This window comes from Neofelis nebulosa, chromosome 2 (genome assembly GCF_028018385.1).
Source record: "Neofelis nebulosa isolate mNeoNeb1 chromosome 2, mNeoNeb1.pri, whole genome shotgun sequence".
NCBI classification, from domain to species: domain Eukaryota; kingdom Metazoa; phylum Chordata; class Mammalia; order Carnivora; family Felidae; genus Neofelis; species Neofelis nebulosa.
In genome coordinates, this window is record NC_080783.1 from 62,401,419 (window position 1) to 62,421,524 (window position 20,106).

Genomic DNA, 20,106 nt, shown 5'->3' on the forward strand with positions numbered 1-20,106 from the left:
TGAGATTGTGGCAATGCAGTCACATCTTCAGGCTTCACTTCTAGTTCTAGTCCTCTTGCTATTTCCACCACATCGGCAATTACTGCCTCTACTGAGTCTTGAACCCCTCAAAGTCATTCAAAAAATTTTTGGCTGGTGGAGGTTCCTGCCTGGATGTGGGTTGGAATCAACTTCTAACTCCTGTCAATATTGATGTTTTTACCTCTTCTCATGAATCACACATGTTCTTAATGACATCTAGAATGCTGAATCCTTTCCAGAAGGTTTTCAGTTTACTTTGCCCAGATCCATCAGAGAGGAATCACTATCTATGGCAACTATAGTCTTATAAAAATGTATTTCTTATATGATAAGACTTGAAATTTAAAATTCCTCTTTGATCCTTGGGCTGCAGAAAGGATATGTTAGCAGGCATGAAAACAACATTAATCTCATTATACATCTCCATCAGAGCTCTTGGGTAACCCAGCGCATTGTCAATGAGCAATATTTTGAAGGGATTTTTTTTTTCCCTAAGCAGTAGGTTTCAATAGTAGGCTTAAAATATTCAGCAAGCCATATTGTAAACAGATGTGCTGTCATTCAGGCTTTATTGTTCCATTTATAGAGCATAGGCAGAGTAGATTTAGTACAATTCTTAAAAGGCCTTTATTTTTTTCAAGTTTTAATTCAAATTCCAATTATTTAACATGCAGTGTAACATTAGTTTCAGGTGTATATTTTAGTGATTCAACACTTACATACAACACCCAGTGCTCATCACAACACGTGCCCTCCTATCCCATCACCTATTTAACCCATTCTCCCACCTACCTCCTCTCTGGTAACCATCAGTTTGTTCTCTATAGATAAGAGTCTGTTTTTTGGTTTTCCTCTTTTATTTCCTCCTATGTTCGTTTTGTTTCTTAAATTCCACATATGAGTGAAATCATATGGTATTTGTCTTTCTCTGACTTATTTTGCTTAGCATAATACCCTCTAGCTCCATCCACATCATTGCAAATGACAAGATTTCATTCTTTTTGATGGCTAATACCACATCTTCTTTATCCATTCATCAGTTGATGGTCATTGGGACTCTTTCCACAATTTGGCTATTGTTGATAATGCTGCTATAAACATTAGGGTACATGTATTCAAACCTATATTTTTGTATCCTTTGGATAAATACCTAGTAGTGCAATTGCTGGGTCATTGGCTAGTTCTATTTTTAACTTTTTGAGGAAACTCCATATGGTTTTCCACAGTGGCTGCACCAGTTTGCATTCCCACCAACAGTGTAAGGGAGTTCCCCTTTCTCTGCATCCTTGCCAAGTAAGCGCCCTTAGATTTTCAGAATGGTGCATGAGCATTGGCTTCAAATTTAAGTCATTAGCTTCATTACCCTGTATTAAGAGATCAGCCTGTCCTTTGAAGCTTTGACGCCAGGCATTGCGTTCTCTCTAGCTATGAAAGTCCTAGGTGGCATCTTCTTCCAATAGAAGGTTGTTTTGTTTATGTTGAAAATCTGCTTAGTGTAGCCATCTTCATTCATGTCTTAGCCAGATCTTCTGGATAACTTGCTGCAGCTTCTACATCAGTACTTGCTGCCTCACCTTACACTTTTATGCTGTGGAGATATATGCTCCTTTTATGCTACTCCTTTCCTTAAACTTCGTGAACCGACTCTGCTAGCTTCCAACTTTTTTCCTGCAGCTTCCGCACCTCTCTCAGCCTTCATAGAATTGAAGAGTGTTAAGGCTTTGCTCTGAATTAGGCTTTGACTTAAGGGAATGTTGTGGCTGGTTTGATCTATCCGGACCACTAAAACTTTCCCCGTATCAACAAGGCTGTTGCCTTTCTTATCATTTGTATGTTCACTGAAGTAGCACTTTCAATTTCATTTAAGAACTTTTCCTTTGCGTTCCCAACTTGGCTAACTTGCAAGAGGCTTAGCTTCCAGCCTGTCTTTGCTTTCAACGTGCCTTCCTTACTAAGCTTAGTCATTTCTAGCTTTCGATTTTAAGTGAAAGACATGTGACTCTTCTTTTCACTTGAACATTTAGAGGCCAATGTCGGGATATTAATTGGTTTAGTTTCAACATTATTGTATCTCAGAAAATAGGGAGTCCTGAGGACAGGGAGAGAGATAGCAGGGTGGGTTGGTAGAGCACATTTATCAGTTAAGTTCTCTGTCTTATATGGGCACAATTCATGGCACCGCAAAATAATTACAATAGTGATACCAAGCATCACTGACCACAGGTCACTGTAACAAATATAATAATAACGAAATAGTTTTAAATATTGTGAGAATTACCAAAATGGCACCAATACACTTGTTCAGTGCAGGGTTGCCACAAAACTATAATTTGTAAAACATGCAGTATCTGCAAAGTGCAATAAAGCAAAGCACAATAAAATGAGGTATGCGTGTATTTCTATTTTACACATACTGTTAACTGGCACAAAAACCCACCAATTCCCCTTCCTTGGCTTTGAGTGGCCATCCTGAGGGTAACCTAAAGAGTCCAGTTTGGCTTACAGTCTTAGAGGACGTTGTCAGTCATCATGCTTGCTATCCTGTGGCAGGTACATTGGGTAGGACTCGCTCAGCTGCCAGTTGTAGGAAATCTGAAACAAATAGGCTTAAATGGTAAGAAAATATATTGTCTTACGTAGGATATCTAGAGATAGGGCAGGTATTAAACCAGCGTTGGTCAACTGAGTCAGTTAAAATGCCATCGAGGACTAGGATCTTTTTTCTCTCTGCTCCACTGTGTTTAGTATAAAAACTCCTCATAGCACCAAGATGGCTGCCAGTAGCCATGAGGCTACACACTTTCTTGTCCATTTCTAAGTCCTGCTCTTGTTTTATTAGCTGAGACTGGTAGAATTCTGTGCATGTCTAGTAATAACTAGTAGCAAAGGGATGCTGGTCAAAGGGTACAGAGTTTCAATTATGCAAGATGAATAAACTCTGGAGATCTAATGCACAGCACAGTGATAATAGTTAACAATACTTACTGTATACTTGAAATTTGCTATGATGATAGATTATAAATCTTCTCAACACACACACATTGGTAACTATGTAGAGGTGATGGATATGTTAACAAGCCTGATTGTGGTGATAATTTCACAATATATGTAAAATCATCAGGCTGTATACCTTAAAAATATATATATATAATTTTTATATGTTAGTGATGTCTCATAAAAGCTGTTTTAAAAAACCTAATAGCAGGGTGCCTGGGTGGCTCAGTTGGTTAAGCACCCGACTCTTAAATTCAGCTCAGGTCATGATCCCAGGGTCATGGGATTGAGCCCTGTGTTGGGCTCTGTGCTGAGTGTGGCGCCTGCTTGGTATTCTCTCTCTCTGTCCTTCTTCCCTGCTTGCTCACTCACACTCTCTCTGAAATAAAACAAAAATACTAAAAAACCTAATAGCAAGGAGGATGGGAGTACCATGATTAGCTTAGACGTATCATCTAGGTTGGAATGGACGTAGGAGAAACCAGCCACAATGTCTGCTACAGGCTATCTCCTGGTTCAAAGGGTACATTTTGAACAAGACCATGCAAGCCAATCTCATCTCCCAGTGCTTCACTTCACAAGTCCCTCCAAGTTCTGCATACTCTCCATGTCCCATTATAACTCATATCCCATGGCAGCTGGGCAGTTTATTAGGAAAGCCAACCAGAGAGATCTTTGCCCTCCTTAGTCCGGCCTTGGCAGCCTCATCCTCCCTCCCTCCCTCCCTCCTGTGAACTCTCAGTACCTCATGATAGAAGACACTTGCCCAGAACCCAAAAACATTTCCAATAGATCTAGGCTTTCCTTCACATCTGGCACTAGGAGTTATGTTCAAGGGTTCACCCTTGTCAAACATCAGTATTTTAGGCAAATACCAAAATTATATGTATTTTACATGTCAACCAGGATAAAATTAAAGGAAAAAAACCCGCACTTCAATGAAAGGGAATGCAGGTTATCACCCCGCTTCATATATAAAGAACTGTAGGATAACTGAAGGCTTTATAAAGACAAATACTGGAGAACAAAGGAGAGGCAACTCTAAGAGGCAACTCTGAGCAGTCCAAACAGAGCCAACTACCACAAACTAAGGTTATGTTACATGCATTTTCTGAGTATTAGGCTTCACTTCACAAACTATCTCCCCTTCTGCAATCTGTTTCTCTCTCCCGACCTCTTAGGGAGGACAGCACAGGGGTGAAGGGTAGGGCAGCATTAGACTGAACCTGAATTGGAATACCTTGCCCTCTTCTCCCTCTTTGTGGCTCTCTCACAAAGAAGGGCAAGTGAGAAGGGCCATTCTGCCAGCAGTGAGTGAGTGACCAGAGAATACACCATCAACATTCACAAGTGCATCATCCATGGAACAGGCTTCAAGAGGTGTGCTCCTCAGGCACTCACAGAGATCTGGAAATTTGCCATGAGGGAGATGGTGACTCCGGATACGCTCGTTGACACCAGGCTCAACAAAGAGGTCTGGGCCAAAGCAACAGCAAATGTCCCAGAAAGGAGTATACTATATGTGTGTGCAGTTGTCCAGAAAATGTAATGAGGATGAAGATTTACCAAGTTAGGTCTATATACATTAGATACTTACGCACCTATCGCCACTTTCAAAAACCTAGTCAGTGTGGATAAGAGCGGACCAGATGGTCAAATAGTTATGAAACCACAACACACACCAAAAAGACCTAGATTTGCCTCTGCTAATTCCCAGGTATGTGCTCTTTAGACAGTTACTCTCAATTTCTCTAGACCTCAGTTACTTTATATGTAAATGGGGATACTAATATCCATCCCACGCAGGTGCTATGAAGACTGAAAACATGAACATATGGAATGCTTAGTACAGTACCTAATGCATAATAGGCTATCAGTACATGTAATTATCATCCTTTCTACTAAACATGCTCATCTTAAACATTTAAAAAATTGTATTCCTTTTCCCTTATGTCTTCCAACAATACTTTATCTTCCTTCATAATCAAAGTCCTTGGTTTCCTTTTCCTCATCTCCAGTGCACTCAAGCTCACTGAAATAGGTCTCTCCCCACCCCACTCAACGGACAGTGCTCTCCCTAATGTCATCAACCCCCTCTTTGTTGCTATCCAACACCCTTTTCAGTTCTCATCTTACTTGTCTTCTTTATAACTTTTAGCCAAGCAGACCTTTCCAGCCCTTGTAGCCCTCCTGGGTTTCTGTGGTAGTTCTCATCATCACTTAGGATGCCTTTGGCAGCAGATTCAAGAAACCTCAATCCAAACCAGTTGAAATGATAAGAAAGCCGTCTCACTTAACAGAAAATGCAAACTGAGGGCTGGCTTCCAGAGCAGTCGATACTGTGGCTGAACATCACCAGAAATCTAGGTGCTTTTTGCTGTAGCATCCACAGCATCAGCTTCATCCTAAGATTTGGCCCTCTCATCATAAAGTGGCTGCCAGCAGAAAGTAGGGCAGCGTGCTTCCCGGTTCTTAACCAGAGGAATGGAGACATCTCTCCTCCCAATCATGAAATAAAGTCCTTGATCTTGGGCCAATGTGGGTCACATGTACCCCTTTGGAAGAGTTTGGAACAGTAACGGTCACCAGAGAAATGCCATGTACTGTTGGCTGAGGGTGTCTTTCCTGAGCCCCATGGCTATGTGTGTGGGGAGTGAATATCCGACAGAAGCAGGGCTCTCTTAGCAAAGATGTAGAGGGATAGCTGCTGAGTGGGCAACCAATGGTATCCACTATATTCATTTTCCCGATTTTCCTCCTGGCTGTTCTTGTCTCCTTTGTGCACTTCTCTTTCTTGGACTACCTCTTAGGTGTTATCACTTAAGACCATTTTTTAATGTTTATTTTTGAGAAAGACACAGAATGCGAGTGGGTTGGGGCAGAGAGAGAGGGAGGCACAGAATCTGAAGCAGGCTCCAGGCTCCGAGCTGTCAGCACAGAGCCCGATGCGGGGCTCGAACTCACGAGCTGTGAGATCGTGACCTGAGCTGAAGTCAGATGCTCAACCGACTGAGCCACCCAGGCACCCCCTCATTTAAGACCATTTTATTTTCAGTCCTCTTCTATTCAGACTACACTTTCCCTGTGAGCCACCACTTCCTTACCTTTGACTAACTACTGTCTCTAATTAAAGAGATACCTCTGTTAGGTGTTATCTAATGGAGTCGAACCAAAGTGTCTGTTTGGTCTGTTTGGTCTGTTTCCAACCTGTTTCTTCCAAGCTCCATACCATGAATTCCAAAAAAATGAATATTTACACAACACTTTCTGTGGTAGGCAGAATAATGTCCCCCACCCTAAAAGATGTCTAGGTTCCAATCCCCAGAACCCATATGAGTTTACATGGCAAAGGGCAATTAAGGTTATAGATTGTATTAAAATTATCAACTGACTCTAAAATAGGGAAGATTATAGATTATCCTGGATCACCCAGATGGGTCCAATGTAATTATAAGTGTCATTAAAAGTGGAAGGAAGAGGCAAGGTATTGAGAGTTTGGCTCAACTATTCCATATCATTGCTGCCTTGGCATCCATTTTGTGTGGCTGAGCACACTAGCCTCTCCCTCAAGTACGTGCCCTAGATAACAGCCCATGTACTAGATAAGAGCCTGTAGAATCACAAGTAAGTGTATGTTCCTGATACAACTTCCCCAGTGCCCCTGGTGATAAACAGTCTCTCCTGCCTCCCAACTCTTTCCCCTGTGCATCCCTTAGATAAGACCCCCACGGAACTTACTAAAACCTGATCTTTTTGGTTTGAATTGGCAAATCCAGCCTTAGCCTGAGAACCCCCAAAGCACTCCACTCATGGCCCTAATAAAGGCATGCCCCTGGTCCTGCTGTCCACTCTGTCTGCACCTTGACCTCCTTATGTGGCCCCTCTGATGCATGCCATGTACCTCCTCCAGGACCTGTGAATAATAAACTTCTCATTTTACTTTCCCTTGTGGTCTTTGTGAAAGCATCACGAACCATCTGACACACCAGGGCTCTACTTAACAAATGTTACTTTAACAAAAATCACAACAGAGGGGAGAGAGAATTAGAGAGATGACAATGTGAGAAGATCTCAGCCAGGTGTTGCTCGTTTTGAAGACGCAGGAAGAGGCCAGGAGCCAAGGAATGTGTGGAGGCTCTAGAAGCTGGCAAAAGAAAGGAATGAGATTTTCTCCTAGAGCTTCCAGAAAGAGTGCAGCCTTGCTGACATCCTGATTTTGACTGAGTGAGACTCATTTTGGATTTCTGACCTCCAGAACCGTAAGATGATAAATTTGTGTTGTTTTGACCCAAGCCTCATGGGTTTGTTGGATTAAATGAACTAATGTGTGCACAACAGCACCTGGTACACAATTACAGCTATGTAAATATTTTCAATTACTAATTTCCTCTCTGAGTAACTCACATAGAGGTAAGAACTAAATATCAAGAAGGAGCTCAAACCGATACAGATAAAAGAACTCTGTGCCAAATAAAGAACAAGACTAAAATGCAGCTTTCTCCTTTATATTTCCATGTATACAGTAATGAAAATACATGAAGATTAAACCATAGCAGCAACCTTCATCACCCGTCTTCGCATTCATCAGAGCTTTCTTCACTTAGCTCCTCACTGCTCTCTCCTTCACTCTCACTGCTACTGTCTTCTTCACTATCTTCATCATCTTCCTCAAGATTTTGAGATTTCTCTGCCATAGAAAGGAAGAAAATTGCTTAAAATGTTCTTGATATTTCTACTCTTTGAAAAATCATAATTCTTCTTGCTTCTCCCTCCACTAAGAAATACCTATCTTTGGAACATGAAGACTGAGCTGAACTTTGTTAACTGTATGTAGGATCAAAATAGTAGTACAAAGACTATATTCTTACTGGTATAAAGATGTTTATGGATTTAGAGTAAATTTAAAACATAGGTCTATAAAGTTTTTTTTTTTTTTTACTATTGTCAATGTAATTCTTAATTAAATATAATAAGAGTAAGTGAGATGTAGGATAATTTAGAGGGTACTAGTTTTCCTTGGAATTGTGGGATAGCTCTTTTAACATGTGTGGCAATTAGCATGTTCTGTTCCTTGTGAAGACTGTGTCAGTCCCTGATGCCTGGTACCCAGGGAGCCTGATTTACTTGGGCAGTTCTACCCCACAGAGAAAAGGGAGTCACCCTGACCATCTACAAAGGACAAGTTGGTTTCATTAAACCATTCAAGACAACCAGTTAGCCTTTTCTTAACCACTTTCTGAGGGTGTACTTCACTAATCTCCTGGGATAATAGGTTTTTAAATAGTGACTGCTCATAGTTCTATGAGAAAGAAGGAATTTCAATTTTTAAATTTACCCATCAGCAACATTTCTTCAATAAGTGAGAAAAACTCCTTGGCCTCAGGATTTTCTGGTTCATAGATTAGAACTGAAAATGGACAACAGAATGTGTGTTATTAATCTTCAAAGTGTTTCAGCAAGCACTCCTCAGAATGAGATTGGAACTGTCAATCAGAGTAAGTAAAAATGCACAAAGCAATAAATACCAATTATACCATAGGAATACCAAAGTGTAAATAGAGAAAATGTTCTACTTATCATAGGTGCATTGTAAGAGAAATAATGCTCAATATATTTTCTACCTCCTGTCTAAAAAATGCAATCTCCACCACTATGAGGCTTTCCTCATAGGCCTTGTAGCCAGAGTGTTTCTTGAATATAATCATCCCACAAACAAGGTACATATCCTGCAAAATGTGGAGGCTTTGCTAATGAGAAGACTGTGCCTGGAGGTCTGTTAATCCTGCTTTTCATCTCTCCCAGTCAATGTCTACAAGACAGCCTTTCTTAGAGACCTTATCTGAACACAGAACAGAATTTTATTATGATTTTTTTTTAATGCAAGCTCTTCCATGGTAGAGATGCCATTTTGAGAAACTCATCTTTCAAAGAGGGAAAACTTATGTTTCTTTTTTCTCTTCATCCTGAAAACTTTTACCCTGGTTTACACCCTAGTCATTGCCTACTTAACAGCATGTGTCATCTTTGGACCATATCAGTAGATTTTGGGGGGCTTGGTGTTATGTTATCAATGTTTTAGAGGTTAGAAACATTTTCAACTTTTGTTTCGGAGTTCTTTAGGCTATTTTTTAACCCCAGATCTCTCTCTACCTTCTTCCTACCTGCCTTGAGGGGCATTCATAATTCTGCATTAGCCATTTAATGTTGTGACTCCTGTGCACTATCTTGATGGCCCCCAGGGGGCGCTAAAACATCAAGTGTGCTATTCTTCTGGCTTAGAGTAAGACAAATAATTGTGGCTGGTTCAACTACGCCCCAGTGCTCAGGGGACCTCATCCCATATGGCTTTCATCCTGACACACCAAACCAGTGTCTCTATTTCCTAATCTACCAATATAATTTACCATCAGTCTGGGTTAGCATGACTGTGTGCCTGCTTTTAAGGATCCTAAAGGTATTTAGACACCTTTTAAGATTTCTAATAAAAGTATCTTGATTCATTTTAAATTGGACTAAAATATACTTATCATTAGCAGTCTAAATATTCTCTGAGCCTTTTCAAGAGCAGAGTTTCTCCAATTTGCCCCTTGGGATACTAGCTAGTTTCTTAAGATATTAATACATATTTTGGAAACTAGGTCAAATGAGGTTAATCAGGTAAAATTTACAGTAGAAGAAATTGCAGGATTTTACAGAACCATTAATATGCTCAGACCATTATGAGAATGTGGTTTCCCCAACTTACTATTCCCATGGAATCCTTTTTGGTTGAACACTTATTAAGAAATCTTGAATACAGTTTAGAAAATTTCATATTGGAATTAGGATCATTTCATGGGATTGGAGTATGAGATCAGCTACTCTCATGGTTTAAAAAAAACTGTTGACTTCTACAATTGTCAATTTTCAGAGTGAGGGAAAGGTATCTGCTTTAAAACTTAGCCCACAAATATGCATTCTAGATGATGAATCAGAAAGTCTTTGACAGGCTAGTAGAGTTGGTAAAAAGGTAAGAAAAGCCTCTAGCACATTCAGTTAGTGTCTTGGGAGTTGTTCCCAACCTGAGTCCATAAACAGATTCCAATATGGGCCCTGAAGAAAGACTGTCAGATGTGAATCCTGGTTCCGCCACTGTCTAGTTGGGTCTCCATGGGGGAAATATTTACTATCTCTGTACTTCAGTTCTATTATCTGTAATAATACTATTGGCCACATTAGGCCATTTTGATGGATCAGTGAGATAATGCAGATAAAACACTCAGTCCAGTCCTTAGTGCACTAAGAACCAAGTAACTGCTGATTATCATTCATTTTCCTGGAATGGTTTTGGACCTAGAGAAAGGCTTGGCTCCTTCCTAAATGTTCAGTGGATGTCTCCTTCCGGCTAAAGAGCTGGGGCAGGGAGCTGGGGGATTCTGTTGTGCATTGGGCTCTAAGTCCCCCAGACTGGAGGCTATTCTAAGGTAGATAAGACATTGGTCTTGTTCACTGTAGCATCCCTAGGAGACTGACACAGAGCCGGAGCCCTCAAAACATTAAAAAATGGAATAAATGAATAGTAGGAAGCAGTCCTTTGATGCCTAGATAAAATTATACTCTAGGTTAGGGGCGTCTGGGTGGCTCAGTCGGCTAAGAATCTGACTTCGGCTCAGGTCATGATCTTTTCGTGGGTTCGAGCACCACACTGGGCTCTGTGATGACAGCTCAGAGCCTGGAGCCTGCTTCGGATTCTGTGTCTCCCCTTCTCTCTGCCCCTCCCATGCTCTAGCACTGTCTCTCTCTGTCTCTCAATAGTAAATGAACGTTAAAAAAAATGTTTTTTTTTTAAATTATACTCTAGGTTAAAAAGGAAAGAGTGATTTATTTTACTCAAAAAGAAAAAGGAAGGAAAAGAAAACTGCAGAGTAACTATCTTTTCTGAAGATACATCTGTAATTGTGTTAGACCAAAATGATGAGAACCATTTTGTTTCTCAGGCCATTATTGTTAAACACTTAGAATTATTATAATTGATGAGTAGGTCTTCCAGGCCTAAATGTTTTTTGTGTGTAAAATCTTGGGCTGCTGTGAGGAGCACTGTTGTGCCCTGAGAAAAGTGAGCTGCACATTCCCTTCTTACAGGTGAAGAGACCAGTAAATAGAAAGATTGACTGGCACAACATCTCACAGTCAATCATGAGATGAACTAAAAAAAGTACTTGGGACTCTTGACCTTCAGTCCCATTTAAAAACCACTTTCCCAGGATGCTTCCAATGCCTGGCAGGAAATGGCATACAGCCAATATATCACTTCTGCATGACATAGCAGGAAAATGGCTGAGGAAATATTAGGCACATATAAAAACTGTGTGTGAAAGATAGATAAAATTCAAGCCTTTACCAACAAATAAAATTTCTTGGGGGAACCCAATACGATTTCTTTTTTTAAAGGCAGGATGAAGAGAAAAGAAACCAATGGATGCCAGGTGGGAAGCCCTGAAGCCAAACAGAGATATAAATGATTACACTGTGATTGGACAGCAAGGAAACATACAGGCAACCAGTGGCTTTATTCAGAAAATGAATTTTTAAAACATTTCAGAAGGGACAAAGATGCATTACTTTATGTAAATTAACTGCCTCAGATACAAAGAAAATAAATATATTAGTTGACCATAGGAGCTATTTCAAGCCTGATTGACCCACAAAAGTACCTCTTTTCCAAGTCTCTGCCTCCTTGACCAGATATATGTTTACGAATCAAATGAGGAAATGGAAATATAGTAGGATATCAGAAGCTTTCAAGCCAGACCTAGCATCTAATCCTAGGTGAATTAGTTTTCCTTGCTAAGACTCAGTTTCCTCAACTGTCAAATGGGGTTCATAATATCTGCCCCATAGAATTGTTTTAAGAATTAAACAAGGTATTCAAGAATGTTCTCATTATTAGTAGGTGCTCAATACAGACACATAAATACATAAATATGTAAATAATCTATGTTTACATACATAAATATATATAAAAATATATATAGAGATACATAAATATATATAAATACATATAGAGATATATACAGAGAGATATATATAAAAACAAATATATATATATATATATATATATATATATATATATACACATAAACACACACACACAGAGAGAGAGAGAGAGAGAGAGAGAGAGAGAGAGAAAGGAGTGTTCTATAGCAGAGGTAGAAGATAGGGAAAAAAAGACAAACTGGGGCACCTGGGTGGCTTAGTTGGTTAAACATCCAACTTCGGTTCAGGTCATGATCTTATGGTTTGTGGGTTCAAGCCCGCATTGGGCTGTGTACTAACAGCTCAGAGCCTGGAACCTCCTTGTGATTCTGTATCCCCCTCTCTCTCTGCCCTTCCCTGCTCATGCTTTCTCAAAAACTGAATAAACATTTAAAAAAATGAAAAAGAAAGAAAAAAGGACAATATACTATAAGCATTCACATATAAAATAACCTGACGCCATCCTAGATGAAAAAATTTCATTTTGTCTGTTGTTCTGAATATAGAGAGGAACTTTGGTCAGTCCTCAGCCAAGTGTTTCCTATTAGCATCAAACTAGTACTTTCTCCCCCCCCCCCCCCCCCCAGGACAGTGTCTCCAACTCTCTGTTCTTTCCTGAACTTGCTTAGCATTGCTAATCCTGGGCCTCCCTAATTTCACATCAATGGCTGGAATCTCCTTCAGGGGTAGCCAATCCTATTTTGCATGCACCTGCAGCCAGCCCCCCCCCTCCCATCTCTGCACCTTTCTGCCCCGTTTCCAGTCATCCTCCTCTTTTGGGAGTAGTGTTCTTTCCCACCTGGCATGGTGCCGGTTTTAGGGCCCTCCACAGCTCCTTTTCCTGTCTTCTAATCCTAGTCTGAGGCTATTTGACACTGACAGAAAAAAGTGAACAGTATTACTGGCTGAGCCAGTGGAGTAACAAACCAAACCAAACCATGGTTAATGTCAACTCCAAAAAGGTTTAGAGCATGTGTGCTGTGATACCTGCTTTCTCTCCAGCTCCCAGCACAATGTCTGGTACAAGTATGTGCTTGATACAAGGGAGGGAGGGAGAGAAATTTTACAGGGACATAACCCAATTAGGATAGACCAGTTTGAACTTTTTCATTCTCAATGATGGTATTTAATGGACGTTTACTGGTTTGACTCAGGTTAATAAGCATTTTATTGAGCACCTGCTGTTTATGCGACATACTACAGGCCTAACAATCAAAAGTGACTAACAGATGTGGTGATATCAGTGCATATATTTTATCAGCTTCAGCCAGAGGCTTTCTAAAATGACTGATGGATACGGAAATATAATACATGAATTTTCCCACTATTAGGCTGCACAAGAAACTCTGGGAGCTGGGACTGAGAACTACAGACTCACTCACCTGTACCCCAGCCCCCAACAGAAGAGGGGTGCTGTGGGAGGCGGCAGCTTGGGCTCCAGTTTGGCCATGCCACTAGCTCCCTGAATGGTGCTGACCAAGCTGCTTAGCTTCTCTCTGCTTCTGCTTTGTTATTTGTAACAATGGGAATGGACACGATTTTCTTGAAGGAGTCCTTCTTATCAGAAATTCTGTTTGTGCACCACCCAAAAATACTTTTAATCAAAATATTTTATTCAATGGCTCTAAAGGTCAAAAGTGCTTAAAAGGATTAGACAAGGCAAATTATTTTGGATATAAAATAAGTAGTGTGAAAAGCATTCAAGAAACCCATTTTAAAAATTAGCCAATGAGGGGTGCCTGGCTGGCTCAGTTGGAAGAGCGCATGATTCTTGATCTTGGGGTTGTGAGTTTGAGCCCCACGTTAGGTGTAGAGATTACTTAAAAATAAAATCTTAAAAAAATTTAGCCAATGATGTAAGAAGTACTGTACCCATAGCGGGGAGTCTATGTGAGGCAAGTGAAAGTAGATCCTCACAATTCGTACATTATATTTAAAAAAAACTTTTTTAACGTTTATCTATTATTGAGAGACAAACACAGAGCATGAGCAGGGGAGGGGCAGAGAGAGGGGGAGACACAGAATTCAAAGCAGGCTCTAGGCTCTGAGCTGTCAGCACAGAGCCCAATGCGAGGTTTGAACTCACAAACCGCGAGATCATGACCTGAGCGGGAGTCGGTCGCTTAACCGATTGAGACACCCAGGAGCCCCAGGAACTCACTGGATAGTTTTAACAGCAGATTGAACACAGCAGAAAATAGGACAGGTTAACTCAAAAACAGGTAGGTTAGTAGAACAATTCTAAAACAAAGCATAGAAATAAAAAGAAACGAAAAAAAAAAAAAAAGAAAAAGAAACAACAGCCTGAGAGTAAGATACATCAGCCAAACTACTAAAAACCAAAGGAAGAAAGAAAAATAAGGTAGATCGTTATTATTCCTCTACTCAAAAGTGCCCAATGGTTTCCCACTTTGCTCAGAGAAAGAGCCAAAGTCCTTAAATTATGAAAGGGTGCTATGCAATCTACATAATCCCCAAACCATAACCTCTCTGACCTCATCTCCTGTCACACTTCCCCTTAGGTATTCTGCCCTGATTACACTGGCCTCCTTGCTGTTCCTCATCAGGCATGTTTGCATCTCAGTACATTTGCTATGAGTCCTGCCTTCCTAGACCACCTTATTCAAAACTGCTTTGTATCTTTCTAGTACTTTCTATTCCTTCTTCCCTACTTAATTTTTCTTCATAGCACCTATCATTTATGACACACTAGTTATATATGAATTTGTTATCTGTTTGATACTAGATATAAATGTAGGATTGTTATCTGTCTTATTGACTGCTATACTTCCAGTGTCTAAAACAGTGCCTGGCACATGGAGGCACTCAAATATTTGTGGAATAAATGCATATTAAGTAAGGTTTGCTATACTACCTGACATGTCTTTGAAACTAAAGGCATAAAGTTAACTAACTCATTATCATGAAGGTCAAGATTTTTATTTATTTTCCAGTGATGATTAGTCTTTTTACAAAAATTTTTTTAATGTTTTTTTTAATGTTTTTTAAAATTTATTTTTGAGACAGAGAGACAGAGCATGAGCAGGAGAGGGGCAGACAGAAAGGGAGACACAGAATCCAAAGCAGGCTCCAGGCTCTGAACTGTCAGCACAGAGCCCGATGTAGGGCTCAAACCCGAGGACTGTGAGATCATGATCTGAGCTGAAGTCGGACGCTTAACAGACTGAGCCACCCAGGCACCCCTGATTAGTCTTTTTTAGTTTATCCCAAAGTTATTCTAGATGTCTAAATTAGTCCTTACACCAATCAACTTAACTTACTATTAAGGAATCACTGAGATACTATTAGGGAGTTTACTAGGCTATAATAATCAGACCATCTTACAAATTATGAAATGCATTTAGAAACAAATAAAAGATTAGAAAACAGAAAAGTATTTTGGAAAAAAAAAGAAAACATAAAAGTATTTTGTACTTACTCATCTGACATAATTTTTTTGCCAAATGGTAGTCTTGGCCCATTTCTGCTCTCAGGAACTGGAAAACATTAAGAAACTCTTCAGATAAGTACTTTCAGAGAGAATTTAAATGTCAATAATAAACCCCCTAAAAATATTACATTTATTAAATATTTTTCTTTTAATATTTCTACATTTTTGCAGGAGTAAGTCTGTAATCAATTAATGAAGAATATTTAAGGACTTCCCATGGCAAGGCAACAGAGAACAAGTATGATACCTCTATGTTACTGCAGCCATACTATATGTATATTACTTAACAATTTCAGAATACATAGGTTGGTTCAACCGGCAGAGATAGTAAAGACATTCATCACTTTAATATCCCTTTGGTTCACATACAGCTTTTTTTTTTTTTTGTAAACTTAGTCCATAATTACATGACTAAGATTGTAATTCATTTCATTTTACTATTTAAAAAAATTTTTTTTAATGTTTATTCATTTTTGAGAGACAGAAAAACCAAGCATGAGCAGGGGAAGGGCAGAGAGAGAAGGAGACACAGAATCTGAAGCAGGTTCCAGACTCCAAGCTGTCAGTACAGAGCCCGACGTGGGGCTCGAATTCACGAACTATGAGATCATGGCCTGAGCTGAAGTAGGATGCTTAAACGACTGAGTCATCCAGGCGTCCCTTGTTTCACTTTTATTATATTTTTATTGTTACAAAGTAGTACATATTTTTGTATGTCGGGAATTTTAAAGCTAAATAAACACATTCTGTCCCCAACTAAAAAGCATTTATATTTCTGCCATCCAGAGATATTTATTTTTAGCATCTTCATCATATCATTTTAGTATTTTTCCATAAGTTAAACACATATTCACAAAAACTAGGATTATTCAGTAACCTTTTTTGCTTATTTTAGAGAGAGAGAGAGCATGTATGTGAGTAGGAGAGAGGGGTGGGGGGGGGAGAGCAAAAGAGTGAGAGAGAGAGAGAATCTTAAGCAGACTCCATACTCAGCGCAGAGCCCCATACAAGGCTGGATCCATGACCCTGGGAAAATGACCTGAGCTGAAATCATGAGTCAGATGCTCAACCAACTGAGCCACGCAGGTGCCCCTATTCAGTAATTTTTTTTTTTTATTAAAAAAAATTTTGTTTTAAGTTTATTTTGAGAGAGAAAGTACAAGTCAGAGAGAGACAGAGAGAGGGGGCAGGGAGAGAATCCCAAGCAGGCTCCACACGGTCAGTGCAGAGCCTGATGTGGGGCTTGATTCCACAAACCATGAGATCATGACCTGAGCCAAGGTCAGTTGGTTAACCAACTGAGCCACCCAGGTGCCCCTCAGTAACTTATTAAAAATAAGCCACATATCATGATAATTTTCTCCCCATAAAATTAAATATTCTTATATATTTTTTACTTAGGCTACAGGTTAATAAAACTAATGTCCTATTCTAAAACTTACTTAGACTGCTTCCATTAAAAAATAACCCTAAACTTAGATGATTGTTCTTGATTGTGTGTACTATATTCTGAACATAGGCAGGTATACTAGGCTTCTTGTGCAAGAGACAAGGGCATGGAGTATTAGAAGAGACACTTCCCCATGTTTCTAGACATTTGATATATACCCAGGCACCATTTTAAGAAGTTCTCTACCAGTTTTTTCAGTTTCTTCCACAGGTATGATTATTTACATTTCTCTAATGGAAATAGAACACTTCTGCAGATTTTTCTATAAACCATTACCTTTACCACAATCCCCACTTTTTCACATATTAATAAATGCTATGGTAAACTCATTAAACAGAATTGTTTTTGGGTTTTTTTTTAGATTTTTTAAATATTTACTTATTTTTGAGAAAGAGTGAGAGACAGCGCAAGCAGGGGAGGGCAGAGGAAGAGAGACAGAGGGAGACACAGAATCCGAAGCAGGCTCCAGGCTCTGAGCTGTCATCACAGAGCCCAACATGGGGCTCGAACCCACAAACCGTGAGATCATGACCTGAGCCAAAGTCGGAGGCTTAACTGACTGAGCCACCCAGGCACCCGTTACATTTTTAAAATCTATTTTTGTCTATTAAGACCTATTTATTTTCATTCCTATTTGTGGTTTCCTTCCATTTTAATTATGGTATGTTGTGGTTTATCTAGGTCATTCTTTTTTCAAATATCCTGTTCTTAAATGGATATAGTAATTTGGTATTTACTTTGAATTTTGTTTATTTAATTCCTTTTCTTATTTTCCTTATATTTATTTTGTTCTTTTTCTAGGAATTACTATTTAGTTCATTTGTTGTCATTCCCCTTTGAATCAACATTGTCATCACTTAAGTATTCAAAACCTTAAGCTCTTTTTGAAAGCTTTAATATTTAGTGTTGTGGTTATCACTATTTTCTAAGTAGTTTGTAAGTTTAGTTTTGATTTTGATTTGTAATTCAAGTGTCATCCAGAAGAATACCTTTTAGTTTAAAGTAGTTTTGTTATTGTAGTTATTTTTATTTTCAATGCCTAGTTTAATTCATAACAGAGAATGTGACCAGTATCATATATAGCTATTATTTATATTTTTAAAATCTTTATGGAAAATTTAAATAAACACAGAAGTAGAAAAAATAGTAAAAGAAGTACACGTCTCCAATTCTCATCTTCAAAAATTAATATTTTGTCAATCTGATTGTATCAATATTACTATACATTCTTTTCCCCAGTCTGCCTAGACTGTTTTAAGATTTTTTACAGATATCATCTCATTTCACTTTAAATTAAAAACCCAATGACACTATGGCTATTACACCTAACAAAATTAACAAGAATTTCTCAATATCAATTAATATCTAGTCTATTTCATGAAGCATTATGTTAATAATACTAGCCTCAGAAAATGAAAAGGAGCATGGAATCAATTTAAAAATGTACTTAGCACTGACCTATTTGTTGTTGCTGTTAACAAAAAAATGTGTATGTATATATTTCCTTTTAACAGTTCAAAATGCAGTGAAATTAAGAAATTCATGCAATGGGTATTTGGCTAAAGACTTTCATGAGAATTGCTTAAAACTTCAAAGTCAAGCTAAATTAAGAAGACAGGTTTAAAAAAAGTGGTTTTACATTAAATTATTTGTGACATTCAAAATAAAGAGGTGGGACTTCCAGGGAAGATGGCAGAGTAGCCGGACCCTAAACTCACCTTGTCCCTCAAATACAACTAGGTAACACTTGCATCACTGCAAACAACCCAGATAATGACCCAAAGACTGGCCAAACAAATTCTGCAACTGAATATAGAAAAGAGGCCACGTCAAAGAGGGTCAGAAGGGTGAGGATTCAGTGGGAACCTAAACCCCATAGATCTGACCACTGGAAGAAGGGAGCCACAGACCCAGAGAGGGGTGAGAAACAGACTATCACACAGGGGGAGCCTGCAGGGGGAAGAGGAATACCCACAGCATTTGCCTTTGAAAACCAGAGGGTCTAAATTTCCTGAGTGCTTACAACTAGAGGGACTTAAAGCCAGAAACTTTAAAACTCGGCAGCCTTGGCTCTGGGAGAGCTCAGAGGGTGATAGGAAGCTGAGCCCTTACCCTTAAAGAGATAGCACAGCAAACATCCTTCAGAGATACAGCTTGTAAACAGTTTGAAAGTCACCTGGAGCTTATGGGAGGGAGAGTTGGTTACCAACTCAGGAGTTTGGGGAGGAACTTCTCCAGGAACAAAGGAGCTGGCAGGCTCCATTTCCCTCCCCTGCCCCTCATCATAAACATACAACTACCTGTGGGAACCAGCACAACACTGGCATTCACTACCTACCTCGCTTACACCACACCCCGCCCCCTCCAGTCAGGCCTGCCTCAGTCCTTGTGTTGCAGATCCTCTCCCCCAGAAGACCCCTGCAAACCTTGCCAGCAGTGCCTCTCCTGACCTCTCACGGAGGACGTGTGCACCTTGTTAAAACTGCATCCCCTGACTGCTCATCCTTTGTGGAGTGCCCAGCTCTGTCTCTGTGGTAGCTGCGTGTCCCCTGTGGAAGAGGACCAGTGCTACCTAGTTAACAGTGCATGTCCTTCCCACTACTTACAAGAGCAAGAGACTTCCCTAACACACAGAAACAGACACAGAGAGTTAGGTAAAATGAAGAGACAGAGGAATATGTCACAAATGAAAGAACTGGACAAAATCACAGCAAGAGACCTAAGCGAACTGGGTATAAGTAATATGCCTGATAGAGAATTTAAAGTAATGACCATAAAGATACTCACTGGACTTGAGAAAAAGGTGGAGGACATCAGTGGGACCCTCAACACAGAGATAAAAAAAAGAACCAATAAGAGAGAAAGAACATAATAAATGAAATCAAAATACATTTGATGGAATAAATGGCAGGCTGGAAGAAGCAGAGGAACAAATGAATGATCCAGAAGATAGAGTAATGGAAAGTAATCAAGCTGAACAAATGAGAGAAAAAAGAGTTACATAAAACAAGAATGGTCTTAGGGAAGTCAGTGACTCCATCAAGCATAATAACTTTCACATTATAGGGATCCCAGAAGAAGAAGAGAGAGAATTGGGGGCAGAAAATTTATTTGAAGGAATAATAGTTGGAAACTTCCCTAATCTGGGGAAGGAAACAGAAACCCAGAGATCCAG

The 20,106-nt window shown here is 39.5% G+C and overlaps 1 protein-coding gene across 4 annotated transcripts in view; it reads right to left on the minus strand.

The window, feature by feature from the left end:
- Positions 1-7,504: 7,504 nt before the first annotated feature.
- ERICH2 (glutamate rich 2) overlaps positions 7,505-20,106 on the minus strand; it is a 37,341-nt gene continuing 24,739 nt past the window's right edge. For all 4 annotated transcript variants that reach the window (XM_058714380.1, XM_058714389.1, XM_058714397.1 and 1 more), the window contains 3 exons: positions 15,470-15,527; positions 8,351-8,422; positions 7,505-7,702 (listed from right to left, as the gene is read on the minus strand). In XM_058714380.1, the coding sequence (XP_058570363.1) occupies positions 7,581-7,702; positions 8,351-8,422; positions 15,470-15,527 (252 nt within the window). In that variant the 3' untranslated portion in view covers positions 7,505-7,580. The remainder of the gene's footprint in view (positions 7,703-8,350; positions 8,423-15,469; positions 15,528-20,106) is intronic.